The sequence below is a fragment of the Triturus cristatus genome, chromosome 6 (genome assembly GCF_964204655.1).
Source record: "Triturus cristatus chromosome 6, aTriCri1.1, whole genome shotgun sequence".
Taxonomy (NCBI): Eukaryota; Metazoa; Chordata; class Amphibia; order Caudata; family Salamandridae; genus Triturus; species Triturus cristatus.
In genome coordinates this window covers 212,116,327-212,129,428 of record NC_140589.1, presented here as the reverse complement: position 1 = coordinate 212,129,428, position 13,102 = coordinate 212,116,327, and the positions used below count along the sequence as shown (strand labels likewise).

Genomic DNA, 13,102 nt, shown 5'->3' with positions numbered 1-13,102 from the left:
TAATGACGGACTATGTTCAGCATTCCATCCATCTTTTTGCGTCACATATAAATATATACCGTTTTCACTCGTTTTGTGAGCTCATTTGGGAGAAACCTTTTAATCTTGCTGCTCATTTGCTCAATTTACCAAGATGCAAGTGTTGTATGTAGGTTTGAAATGAGTATTTTATGTTTCCCTTTCGGATTTTTCCAGAATGTCCTCTACTGACATACTAAGGGCATTAACATCGATATTTACTGTGATTTTCTTGATTAACCTAATAGTGGGCTCATATTCTGAGGGACTAACGTTACTCAGTTATCATGTACTTTACTTTATTTCTAGGGCCAAAATCCTTTTCCAATAGCCTAGACAAAGGTAAACGGCATTTGGAGGTTTCCATCTTTCTTTTAGGACTATTTGGGAAGTATCAGTACTTTAACGATAAGGGCATACTTTGCTTGTGTATGCATACCCCTATCCAGGAATGCAAATCTCACGAAACTGGAAGCAAAATGTGGATTCTGACATCACACACTGCAAATAAGTAGATTTCAATTAGGTTGCTTTTTTACACCTTCTAATGCATTATGTCTGCCTGCCCAAGTCAGTCAGAATATGTAAAGATTATATTCTTTGATGTACAATTCGAGGGCTGCTTAATCTTGCAAACAACACGTACAACTGACATTACATACTTTCAACTTGGATGTCTTATCAAATGGCTAAGGCTACTAGGTGCACAGGCTGTTCTACTGCAACACCTTTCTGTTCAAAATGGGAAGCGGAAAAATACACTTGCAATGTGGAATTACTCTTGCACTTTTTTCAAAGCGTTTACTCCCTAATGACATTTCTCTAAGCATGGATTCACAGAAGTGATATATTCAGAAGTCCAGACATTTGATAGACAAACGATTATGTAATGCAATGTTTTTCTTTCATTAATAGGAGACTTTCATGAGTTTTGTGCATGGAACTGGACTCCATTTCACTCAGTCTGAAGGTGTAGTGTAAGTGTACGGTAAAACTATTCTCTATTACATCCAAATACAGGCCATCAGCCATTCTGTACCTTCATTTCTATCCGTTGATTTACTTGTCGTGGTCCGTAGAGGAGATTTGCTCTGAGCGACCAGTGTCCTTTCATTCAAACTGCTCGATGACATTTCTACAACACAGGCCAAAAAAAAAAAAAAAAAAAAAACGGTTTGAAAGAAAGAAATGCAACAAAATATAGAAAATAAATATTTTTCAGAGATAACAGTCTATATTAAAATTAATTGAATACATTGTTTACCAGAGAAATTATCTGCTACAGACTAACATGTTTGCAAGAGAGGGAAGACCTTTAAACGCGTAGTTAAAACACTTGGTTTAGGTCTTATAATCGTTAGTCACTGCAATACTAATATGATGAGCTTCTGCATGTCAGTCGGAGACTAGAATTTCAAGAGGTCCTCTGGATAGGGTTTAGATTTTAAGAGGGTTTTTTTTGAGCTAGGCTTTAACTGAAGGTCATACGGGTCAACTTAAATGTGTGTATTTGTTAGACCTGGCATCCTTGGTGTGGTTTCCCCAGGCTTTTTGCCTCTACCACCTGTATTTTTGACTGTGTGCTGGACTTCGTTTTTGCTGGTTTACATACTCTGGGCACCTTAACACTGCTGATCAGTGCAAATGTTCCCTCTCTAAATTGTGATTCAAATTGGTTCTCCATGATTGGCATATCTGATTTACTGTCAAGTACCTAATATAGTGCACTATGTATTCCCAGGGCCTGTAAATCAAATGCTAAAAGTAGGCCTGGAGCACTGGTTGTGCCACCCGCATGAGTAGCCAGGCAAAACGGTCTCAGGCCTGCTTCTGTGAGTGCAGTTTTAAACTGCCATGCCGACCTGGAAAGTGCACTTACTTGCCAGGCTCAAGCCTTCTCTTTTACTATATGTAAGGCACCCCCAAGGCAAGTCCAAGCTATCCCATGGGCAGGGTGCAGTGTATGTGAAAGGCAGGACATATACTGGTGTGTTTTACATGACCCGATAGTGAAATACTGTCAAGTTCATTTTTCACTATTGTAAGAATTCGGTCTACGATAGACTATTGTTGGAACTGCCTTGTAACTTTCACTTGGGAACAGCTACAGATTTGGAGAGTTTCGGCTCTCTGAGCCCAGAATTTAAAAACACATCTTTTAGTAAAGATGATTTTGAAATTGTGTGTTTGAAGATGTCACTTTTAGAAAGTGGGCATTTTCTTGTTAAACTATCCTGTACTACTGCCTGCCTGAGAAAACAACTTCCGACTTAGACTGACAGGGGCCTGTTTGTGCATTCACTCTAGACACTCCGAAAAAAGGAGTTGGTGTGCCCTGCATATCCCGATGGCCCATCACCAGGCTGATGGGCCTTGCTGAGCTAGAGTGGTGGGAAGAGTTGTCACCTACACCTGACTAGAGTTGTGCCTCGCCTCTCATGATGCGATCTCCACCCACATGGAGTGTGTCTGGAACCACCACAAGGCAGGAGAAGAGCTTGTGCATTGTAAAGACAATCCTTTGAAGGATGCCTACTTCAAAGGCCAAAAGGAGTGTAAGTATTGAAGCCAAAACCCCAGAATTTTAATACACTTCTGGAACAAGAGGAGACTCTGCCAAGGAGAAGAGCTGTATGGACGAATACTGCCCCTTTGCTGTGTGTTTGCTGGGTTGGCCTGAAGTTGCTGCTTCTGCTTTGGAGAGGAAAAATACTGGACTTCGCTGTATCCTGCTTGTGAAGTTTATCCAAGGGCTTGTAGGAGCTTGCCTCCTGGTAAGAAGTCTCTGGGATACAAAAGGCTTTACCTACAGCACCTGGACTCCACTGCTCGGAGTTCTGACCTGCCAAGTGGTGCCAACTCCAGTTTTGGGCTCTTGAAAGTGCTTGCTGAGCTATAACCTGCAAGAAAAGCATCTCAGTCACTGATGCTGCCTGCACTGACGCCGTGGTCACCGCTCACTGGGTGAGCGCAGCACCAACCCAAACTACACTGCATCCCTATTTTCACCGACTACAACACTTCACGCTGTGATCGACGCCACTGCCTGTGCGGTAGACACAGACTTTGACTGCACCACAGCCGTAGTCTCACCAACGATGACGCTTTGCACCTTCAGATGCTGCTGCCTGTGCCGTGGTTACAAAGTAATGGGTATGACCCAGAAACGTCACGAGGACCCGGGTAAATTACGGTACCTGCCATTTACTATCCACCTGTGAACCACTCATTCCACATACACACAACATACACCCCCACATTTAGGTTTCACAAATAAAGGCAAACAATCCCAGAGTGGCAAAATGGACAGACCCTCATTGGGGAGAACCATTAGGCAGTCTCTCCACAGAGGAGCAAGTACCAAGATTTATTTCTGGACCAGAAGCACACTGCAACCACTGTCAATCATTTCACAACCTGGCTTGAGAAGGTAGTCATCCCTCCCACTCAGAAACAGGGCGCACTTTGTGCCTCATGATATAGGAGCATAACTCTGTTCACAAAAATACCAAACATTACACTATATATAGAGGGCTCAAATGAAAGAAAAAAAACATTCATGAAAGTGTACATGGATGGGGCCTCACAGATTCTCAAAGCCATCCAAACCGGATGTGCTATTACATTCAGACTATTTTGTAATTAACTCAATTGTTCTTCTCAGAAATAGTTTTAAGTGTCCACAGATATTGATTTTTACTAGACCAAATCTTGAAAGCAGCATGAAACGGGGCGTACCTGATTAATGTTGAACTTTCATTAAAGCTGAACTTGCGTCTAGATTTAACTGCACTTGAAGTTAATCTCAAGCCTGTTCAGCGTGCCTTAATTCATTGGCTTTGCCACTTGTGCTCGGCACAAATCGTTCTGTTGAGCGCCATTAGTCTGATGTAGCAAACAAACTTATTAAAAGTATTTTAAAAGTGACCCAAATAAAATATTGAGCACTCCGGTTCTTAATGTTAATGTTTCTCTTTATGAACACTATACACTGTGTATGAGCCACAAAATAGTGCTTGAGCTAATCTTCCCCCTCGGCCTACTTAACGTCTGTCCTTCGTTTAACCGCATTCGGATCACTTGTACACAATGCCAGGGTTTACTATAGAGGCACTGCATATCTGAAAAGAAAGACCACTGGATTCAAGTTAGCCTGGCGATACCCTGAAACAGGTCCCAGAATGTTGGTTTCTGGGTAAGGGAGGGCATTGCAGTTATGGCTGGACTATTCCCATGAGAACAGAGTCAAGACTGATTTGCATATGGCTGGGTCTAGACTGGGATGGCACGGTGAGCAAAAAACACACTATTGATTTAACCCAGATCTGTGACCGGGTTAATGACAGACTATGTTCAGCATTCCATCCATCTTTTTGCGTCACATTTAAATATATTTCGTTTTCACTCGTTTTGTGACCTATTGATTAACCTAGTAGTGGGCTCATATTCTGAAGGACGAATGTTATTCAGTCATGTACTTTACTTTATTTCTGGGGCCAAGATCATTTTTCAATAGCCTAGTGTAGGAGAGTAGGATCTGCATTTATGTTGACCCACTTTTATTCTGATGTTTACAATGGTTTCTGGCTATAGCCTGGCTGGGTCCCTGCTAATCAGGGCCCCAGCCTCTCTGTTCTCTCTAAACAACTTGGAGTGCATATTAGATGCACTAGTGATTGGATACTGTGGTACCTTATGAGCCCCTAGTATATGGTACCTTAGGTACCAAGGGCATAGGTATTTCACAGGCCTACCAGGGGCTGAAGCATGTATTATGCCACCCCTGGGAAGCAGACTAAATCTGACACCACAGGCCTGCTACTGCAGCCTGGGTGAGGTAGTGTTAGCACTCCTCACTGAGGTATAGGTTCCTTATATCTCACCTTACACACACAAATATAAACCTATCAGTCACCCCTAAGGCAGGCCCTAACAATTCTGAGGGCAGGGTGCTTGGTTTCCATGTGAGGGGGTGCCTCTGCCTGAGCAGGGCCCCTCTGCAGCCCTCAGAGTCTATTCTCTGTGGCTGTTTGTGGATGCGGTTAAACCATATACTCTTAACTGCATTATAACCTAGCGGTAAATGCTAACTTTGGTTGGCTGCATCAAAACATGTTGTGTTTGGTGTCAAACGCCTTGGAATCATACCCCCACACCAGTAACGGAGTATGATCCCACCCTTCTAGAGGGATAGACATGTACCTACTGTGGAAACACGGTAGAATCCTGAAGAGCCCTGGCATCACAAAATGGATGCCACCAGCACAGACACTGGGCTGCCCTCCTGCTGCTGACCGAAACTCGCAGTGGAGGAGGCCCAACAATAGGCATCCTTTCACAGGGAGGTGGAACCACCTTCCAGACAGGATCTAGTGTATTGGGGCTGGGAGGGTGCACTCCTAGAGTGCGTTGAAGTCCTGCACTGGGGGAGCAGTAGGCTCCTCTGTGCATATGCCAGCTCAAACCGGTTCAGGGGCTACCTGCCCCTGCTATGGTGCAAAACTGGACAAAGGGAAGTGGGTGTAACTACACACTCCCCTGACCCTCCCATAGGAGTGGTCATAGAGCTAGTCCCTCCCTTTCCTGTAGTATAAGATAGGGAAACCTTGCCATTGCAAACTAGCTCTGAAGAAGAATCCTGGACCTTCGACGTTCCACTACCTTTGGAAGACTGAAGAATCTCCCTTGGAGTCAAGGAGTGACTCCCCTGCTTGGCAGGCACCAAAAGTTTGAATCAAAGGTCGCAAACTTTCCCGCTCCTGCCGGAGTCCGAAGTACCTGCAGCCCCGGAAGTGGATTTCCTGACCTTGACGGCCATTATGAGTCCCCAGCAAAACTGAGGCGAGTGGATCCCACGAGTGACGAGGAACAGCAATACCCGGGTACCGTGCACTATTGTCGAGTGCAACCCCTTCACGACGTTCTACGAACTTGTGCATTGGACCACGAGTGGTCCAAGCCTCCAGCAGGATTTCCACCGAAAATCAGAGGCCTACCTCGTCCCGAGTGACCGTAGACTCCTGTGAAGTGAATCCTCCCGAGGAGTCTTCGCGATCCCTTGCCGGTTGGCTTGTGGGTCCCCTGAAGACTTTCATCGAACCAAAGGGCTCCCCTGGTTGCTCCAGGCCTGCCCTGACTTACCCTTGCTAGGTGACTCCCTCAGACCTTGCTGGTCTGCACCGCTGACTTTCTTCACATTCCACGAGACTTGCTGTTGCCAAGGCTTGTTGCCTCACAACCGGTTGCCGACACCTCAGTAAGCTGCAGACTTCGTGGGACACTCCGAATCCAGCTCCTGGTCGTCGTCGATGCCTCCTGGACCTCGTGGCTAAAGTCAAGACACCCATGATCACCTGAAATCACCCGACGACTGTGGGCATCCATCTTCCTGGGCCCGGGTGACTGGCAAGTGACTTTGAACACTGTCTCCTCTGCTTTCAGGTCTTCTTTCTTCTGAATCCAGCCTTGGATTCCACCGGACACTTCTCCTGTCTTCACAAGCAGCAAGTCTTCTTTGGTTAGTGTGACCAGAATTTTAAAGCCAAAAACCGGGAGATTTCACAAAAATAGAAGGACTACAATTTTACTTCAAGCGATGAGAGCGCTCCTCAGCAGAGAATTACAGAACAGGCAGTAAGAACATACATAAAATGTAATTTTTAAACCCAGTAGCTTACCTGTTAATTAAATTGCTTTCTTGAAACAACTGCTAACTTTCCCTGCTTTGTAAAACATAAAAAACACCTCCCACCGTTTTCAGTCGACCCTCTCTAAAAACCGGGACATGAGCTAAATATCTTGAAATTTGCTGGGACAGCTGGTTAAAAACAGGGACCATCCTGACAAAACGGGGACGCATGGTCACCCTATCTTTGGCTCCCATTGAAAACGACGCCGCGGCCCAACACCAAAAGACACCTATGCACCTTGCTTCCCTGGGTGAGGTAACTCCAGAACTACGGTGCTCCTGTGTGTGTTGGCTCTAGAACTACTTACCCTGTAAGTGACTAGCTTGTAGACTCTCCCGAAGTATCCTAAAACCTTAAAATTCCAACCGCGACTTGCTCCATTGAAGTCTATTGGGATCCGCGGCTGCGTTCTCACACTGCATGCGTCTCCCGTGGGTCCTTTACTTACCTGCCTTGGGTGGATTAGTGAGGCCCCAGCGCTTCTGAAGACCTTGGGCCTTCTCAAGTCCTTCTTCTTAAACCTCTTTTTTAGTATATATTCTGGTAAGCCCCTAGGGCCCCAGCCATATAAGTGCTTAATTTGTTGTGAAACATTGATTTGTGCATATGTTCCGGACTTCTAATCTCAAAGAGATTAGTAGAGTGTGTCTAGAAATAAATACATATATATTTTAGATAAATACCTGTGTGGTGTCCCTTCAATTGGTAATTCAAGAGATTATAAGGTAAAACAAGCTGCTTTACATTCCTCAGAGACTTAGCCTGAAGGCTGCTCTCCACAGCTACCACTAGGATAGCTTTCTTTAAAAGGTGTTCTTGAACCTATTTACCATAAGAGTCGAATTGGACTCGTGCAAGGTGGCCACTTTAACTAGTGACCAGCATATGCCAGGCCAACTTCACACCTAGACAAAGGTAAACGGCATTTGGATGTTTCCATCTTTCTTTTAGGACCATTTGGGAAGTAGCAGTACTTTAACGATAAGGGCATACTTTGTTTGCTTGTGTATGCATACCCCTATCCAGGAATGCAAATCTCCCGAAACTGGAAGCAAAATGTGGATTCTGACTTCACATACTGCAAATAAGTAGATTTCAATTACGTTGCTTTTTTACACTTTCTAATGCATTAGGTCTGCCTGCCCAAGACATTCAGAATATGTAAAGATTATATTCTTTGTATTCTTTTATGTACTATTCGAGGGCTGCTTAGTCTTCCAAACAACGCATACAACTGCCATTACATACTTTCAATTTGGATTTCTGTTACCAAATGGCTAAGGCTACTAGGTGCACAGGCTGTTCTACTGCAACACCTTTCTTTTCAAAATGGGAAGCGGAAAAATACACTTGCAATGTGGAATCACTCTTGCACTTTTTTCAAAGCGTTTACTCCCTAATGACATTTCTCTAAGCATGGATTCACAGAAGTGTGATATTCAGAAGTCCAGACATTTCTTGATGTACAAACGATTATGTAATGCAATGTTTTTCTTTCATTAATAGGAGACTTTAATGAGTTTCGTGCATGGAACTGGACTCCATTTCACTGAATCTGAAGGTGTAGTGTAAGTGTACGGTAAAACTATTCTCTGTAACATCCAAATACAGGCCATCAGCCATTCTGTACCTTCATTTCTATCCGTTGATTTACTTGTCGTGGTCCGTAGAGGAGATTTGCTCTGAGAGACCAGTGTCCCTTTCTTCAAACTGCTCGATGACATTTCTACAACACAGGCCAAAAAAAAAAAAAAACGGTTTAAAAGAAAGAAATGCAACAACATATAGAAAGTAAATATTTTTCAGAGATAACAGTCTATATTAAAATTAATTGAATATAATATTTACCAGAGAAATTATCTGCTACAGACTAACGTTTGCAAGAGAGGGAAGACCTTTAAACGCGTAGTTAAAACACTTGGTTTAGGTCTTATAATCGTTAGTCACTGCAATGCTGATGTGATGAGCTTCTGCATGTCAGTCAGAGAGACTACAATTTCAAGAGGTCCTCTGGATAGTGTTTAGATTTTAAGAGGTTTGTTTTTGAGATAGGATTTTTTTAACTGAAGGTCAAACGGGTCAACTTAAATGTGTGTATTTGTTAGACCTGGCATCCTTGGCGTGGTTTCCCCAGGCTTTTTGCCTCTACCTCCTGTATTTTTGACTGTGTGCTGGACTTCGTTTTTGCTGATTTACATCCTCTGGGCACCTTACCACTGCTAATCAGTGCAAATGCTCCCTGTCTAAATTGTGATTCCAATTGGTTCAACATGATTGGCATATCTGATTTACTGGTAAGTACCTAGTATTGTGCACTGTGTATTCCCAGGGCCTGTAAATCAAATGCAAATGTACAGTAAAACTATTCGCTATAACATCCAAATACAGGCCATCAGCCATTCTGTACCTTCATTTCTATCCGTTGATTTACTTGTCGTGGTCCGTAGAGGAGATTTGCTCTGAGAGACCAGTGTCCCTTTCTTCAAACTGCTCGATGACATTTCTACAACACAGGCCAAAAAACGGTTTAAAAGAAAGAAATGCAACAACATATAGAAAGTAAATATTTTTCAGAGATAACAGTCTATATTAAAATTAATTGAATATATTGTTTACCAGAGAAATTATCTGCTACAGACTAACGTTTGCAAGAGAGGGAAGACCTTTAAACGCGTAGTTAACACACTTGGTTTAGGTCTTATAATCGTTAGTCACTGCAATGCTGATGTGATGAGCTTCTGCATGTCAGTCAGAGAGACTACAATTTCAAGAGGTCCTCTGGATAGTGTTTAGATTTTAAGAGGTTTGTTTTTGAGAAAGGCTTTTTTTAACTGAAGGTCATACGGGTCAACTTAAATGTGTGTATTTGTTAGACCTGGCATCCTTGGCGTGGTTTCCCCTGGCTTTTTGCCTCTACCACCTGTATTTTTGACTGTGTGCTGGACTTCGTTTTTGCTGATTTACATCCTCTGGGCACCTTACCACTGCTAATCAGTGCAAATGCTCCCTGTCTAAACTGTGATTCCAATTGGTTCTCCATGATTGGCATATCTGATTTACTGGTAAGTACCTAGTATTGTGCACTGTGTATTCCCAGGGCCTGTAAATCAAATGCAAATGTACAGTAAAACTATTCGCTATAACATCCAAATACAGGCCATCAGCCATTCTGTACCTTCATTTCTATCCGTTGATTTACTTGTAGTGGTCCGTAGAGGAGATTTGCTCTGAGAGGGAGATTTGCTCTGAGAGACCAGTGTCCCTTTCTTCAAACTGCTCGATGACATTTCTACAACACAGGCCAAAAAAAAAAAACGGTTTAAAAGAAAGAAATGCAACAACATATAGAAAGTAAATATTTTTCAGAGATAACAGTCTATATTAAAATTAATTGAATATATTGTTTACCAGAGAAATTATCTGCTACAGACTAACGTTTGCAAGAGAGGGAAGACCTTTAAACGCGTAGTTAAAACACTTGGTTTAGGTCTTATAATCGTTAGTCACTGCAATGCTGATGTGATGAGCTTCTGCATGTCAGTCAGAGAGACTACAATTTCAAGAGGTCCTCTGGATAGTGTTTAGATTTTAAGAGGTTTGTTTTTGAGATAGGCTTTTTTTAACTGAAGGTCATACGGGTCAACTTAAATGTGTGTATTTGTTAGACCTGGCATCCTTGGCGTGGTTTCCCCTGGCTTTTTGCCTCTACCACCTGTATTTTTTACTGTGTGCGGGACTTCGTTTTTGCTGATTTACATCCTCTGGGCACCTTACCACTGCTAATCAGGGCAAATGCTCCCTGTCTAAATTGTGATTCCAATTGGTTCTCCATGATTGGCATATCTGATTATCTGGTAAGTACCTAGTATTGTGCACTGTGTATTCCCAGGGTCTGTAAATCAAATGCAAATGTACAGTAAAACTATTCTCTATAACATCCAAATACAGGCCATCAGCCATTCTGTACCTTCATTTCTATCCGTTGATTTACTTGTCGTGGTCCGTAGAGGAGATTTGCTCTGAGAGACCAGTGTCCCTTTCTTCAAACTACTCGATGACATTTCTACAACACAGGCCAAAAAAAAAAAACCGGTTTAAAAGAAAGAAATGCAACAAAATATAGAAAGTAAATATTTTTCAGAGATAAGTCTATATTAAAATTAATTGAATATATTGTTTACCAGAGAAATGATCTGCTACAGACTAACATGTTTGCAAGAGAGGGAAGACCTTTAAACGCGTAGTTAAAACACTTGGTTTAGGTCTTATAAACGTTAGTCACGGCAATATTAATGCCCTTTTCAGAAAGAAGAAAAGTGAACAGGCTAGCAGCTAAGATGCACGCCACAAATATGTTACACATAGGCAAAGTACAAACCATTTGGTGCACACTGCTACAAAAAAAATCGACTGGGAGTCTGAAAAGCAATAACTACTTTGGGCCCAAATACATGATACAATTCAGTTCTCCAGAGGACCTTTAGGCGAATAGGACGCATCAGCAAAACGATCATCCGCTGAATCCTTAAAATACAAAATAACTGATGTGTCAAGGTATACATTGCAAAATACACATTTGACCCATTTTAATTTCCGTGCTACTTATCGGTGACTGACAAACTCACTTTCTATGTACAAATAAATCGTGCAAAGCCAAGTTCTGCTTTTGTAATCTGATTTCACGTGGGCTACGCTGGCAAAATGCAATTTAAAGGGGCGAGAGCCCTAGCAGCCAGAGCGCAACCAACAATGTTTACATTTTAAAGATGTTTAAGTTCGAGCACAAAGAACCCTGAAAAATCCTGCATCATCATAGAGGGAAATCAAATTATAAACAATGCTGGAGCGGCTCGGACTTCCTTCTGGAGACCGAGTAGTATGCTTCATGAGACAGAAATTCCAAGTATGGTAGAGCCAACCCACACTCCCACCTTTCTACATCATCATGTTGTAGATGGCTTTGTCTTCTAGATGGCGAGACTGCCACTGGGACACAATCCGCTTCCAGCAGGAATTAAAGGGAGGGGAAATAGACGTGCCCTTAGGAAGTAAATAATACCTTCTCTTTAAGAAAGTTTAGCTCCATTAAACACCGACACAAATAACCAAGAAATAACTTTAAAAGGTTGCCTTCAAAAATAGCTTACCAATGCAGCGTTTCAACTTCGCCCTTACTCTGCTAGTAAAAACCTCTCGGCAACTGTTCAGCTGGATTTTCAAAAAGCACCAACACTGAATATTCCAATTGGAATGTAGAACCATTGAGAGAAGCTGAGCGATGCTGTGATCAGATAGTGTTGCTACTTATGTTCACGCCATCTGCATGCCAAGATTACGACCTGTAAATTTGGAGGTTTTTCTGTGGAATCTGGCAATTCTGCCCCGAACACGTGTTCTAAACAGAAACCTTCATTTTGGACAGCAAAAGTTCTGCGTGGGTACATTTGTTAGCTACAAGCTGGTTAAGGTTGGGGGGAGGGGGCGGGGGGATAATCTATAATAACTTTATTACTGGCAGAAGATTGCTCTTATTTCAAATTTCATGCAGATTGGTTAAGGAAGCCAAATATATTTGAGGTGCTACATTATCCATTATATGTGCCACAATTGCTTGCTCTCCACTACAGCAAAAACGTAACGAAAATACAAAAAACTGGCACTCAGGAAAAAAAAAAAAAAAAATGATGTCTTTTGTTTGAATTCGTGGTTCTTTAACAGGCTCACAACCAGTCTCTCAAATCGTTTTATGGATGTAAAGTTCAAGATATGTGATAGATTAACCTTTTGAAACCATCAGAAGCTTGCAGTTGATAGCTCTTAACCTCAGAGTCTTCAGGCACTTCAGGAGCGAAGGTGTACATGACACTGTTCAGTGGGAAGGTACTAAGTAGCATTTGTTCAACCAGTGACTTAATCGGAGGGTCAACAAGCAATCACAAGAAAGGGCGCTTGACAACGTAGCGATGCCACTGGGCATGGTACTGGTGAAAGGGCACTGTTATCTGATAGGCTGCTTGCTTATCAAGAAGCTACTTGGCAAAGCAGGACATCTCAGCAGGATTTCTTCCGCATCACATAGTAAGAGAAAGACCCTTTATCTGGAAAGCTCTAGTAAGACTTGAGGATGACCTGTGTCTACACGGAGGTAAATGGATACATTAGAGATGAGTGCAAAGCTTGCAAATGCGGTTTATTTGGATGTCTTCTAAATGACTGTTTTGCACCCAAGGCACTCCATTTAAACGGGTAACGTATGCATATACCTTAATCTTAACTTCCTGTGGAAGACTAAGGAACAAGCACAAGCACAGATATCTCTAAACATCCACTGGGCAAACTAAGAGGAGTAAGAGAAGGGTACATTCCTACGCACTATTTGGGGGACAAAGAAAGAC

At 42.6% G+C, this 13,102-nt stretch overlaps 1 protein-coding gene across 9 annotated transcripts in view; it reads right to left on the bottom strand.

The window, feature by feature from the left end:
* TDRD6 (tudor domain containing 6) overlaps nucleotides 1-13,102 on the bottom strand; it is a 2,207,410-nt gene that overhangs the window by 1,599,492 nt on the left and 594,816 nt on the right. For 8 of the 9 annotated variants that reach the window (XM_085610557.1, XM_085610549.1, XM_085610550.1 and 5 more), the window contains 5 exons: nucleotides 10,675-10,770; nucleotides 9,883-9,996; nucleotides 9,115-9,210; nucleotides 8,338-8,433; nucleotides 1,058-1,153 (listed from right to left, as the gene is read on the bottom strand). In XM_085610557.1, coding sequence (XP_085466683.1) covers nucleotides 1,058-1,153; nucleotides 8,338-8,433; nucleotides 9,115-9,210; nucleotides 9,883-9,996; nucleotides 10,675-10,770 — 498 coding nt within the window. The remainder of the gene's footprint in view (nucleotides 1-1,057; nucleotides 1,154-8,337; nucleotides 8,434-9,114; nucleotides 9,211-9,882; nucleotides 9,997-10,674; nucleotides 10,771-13,102) is intronic. The other variant, XM_085610556.1, reaches the window with a different exon arrangement.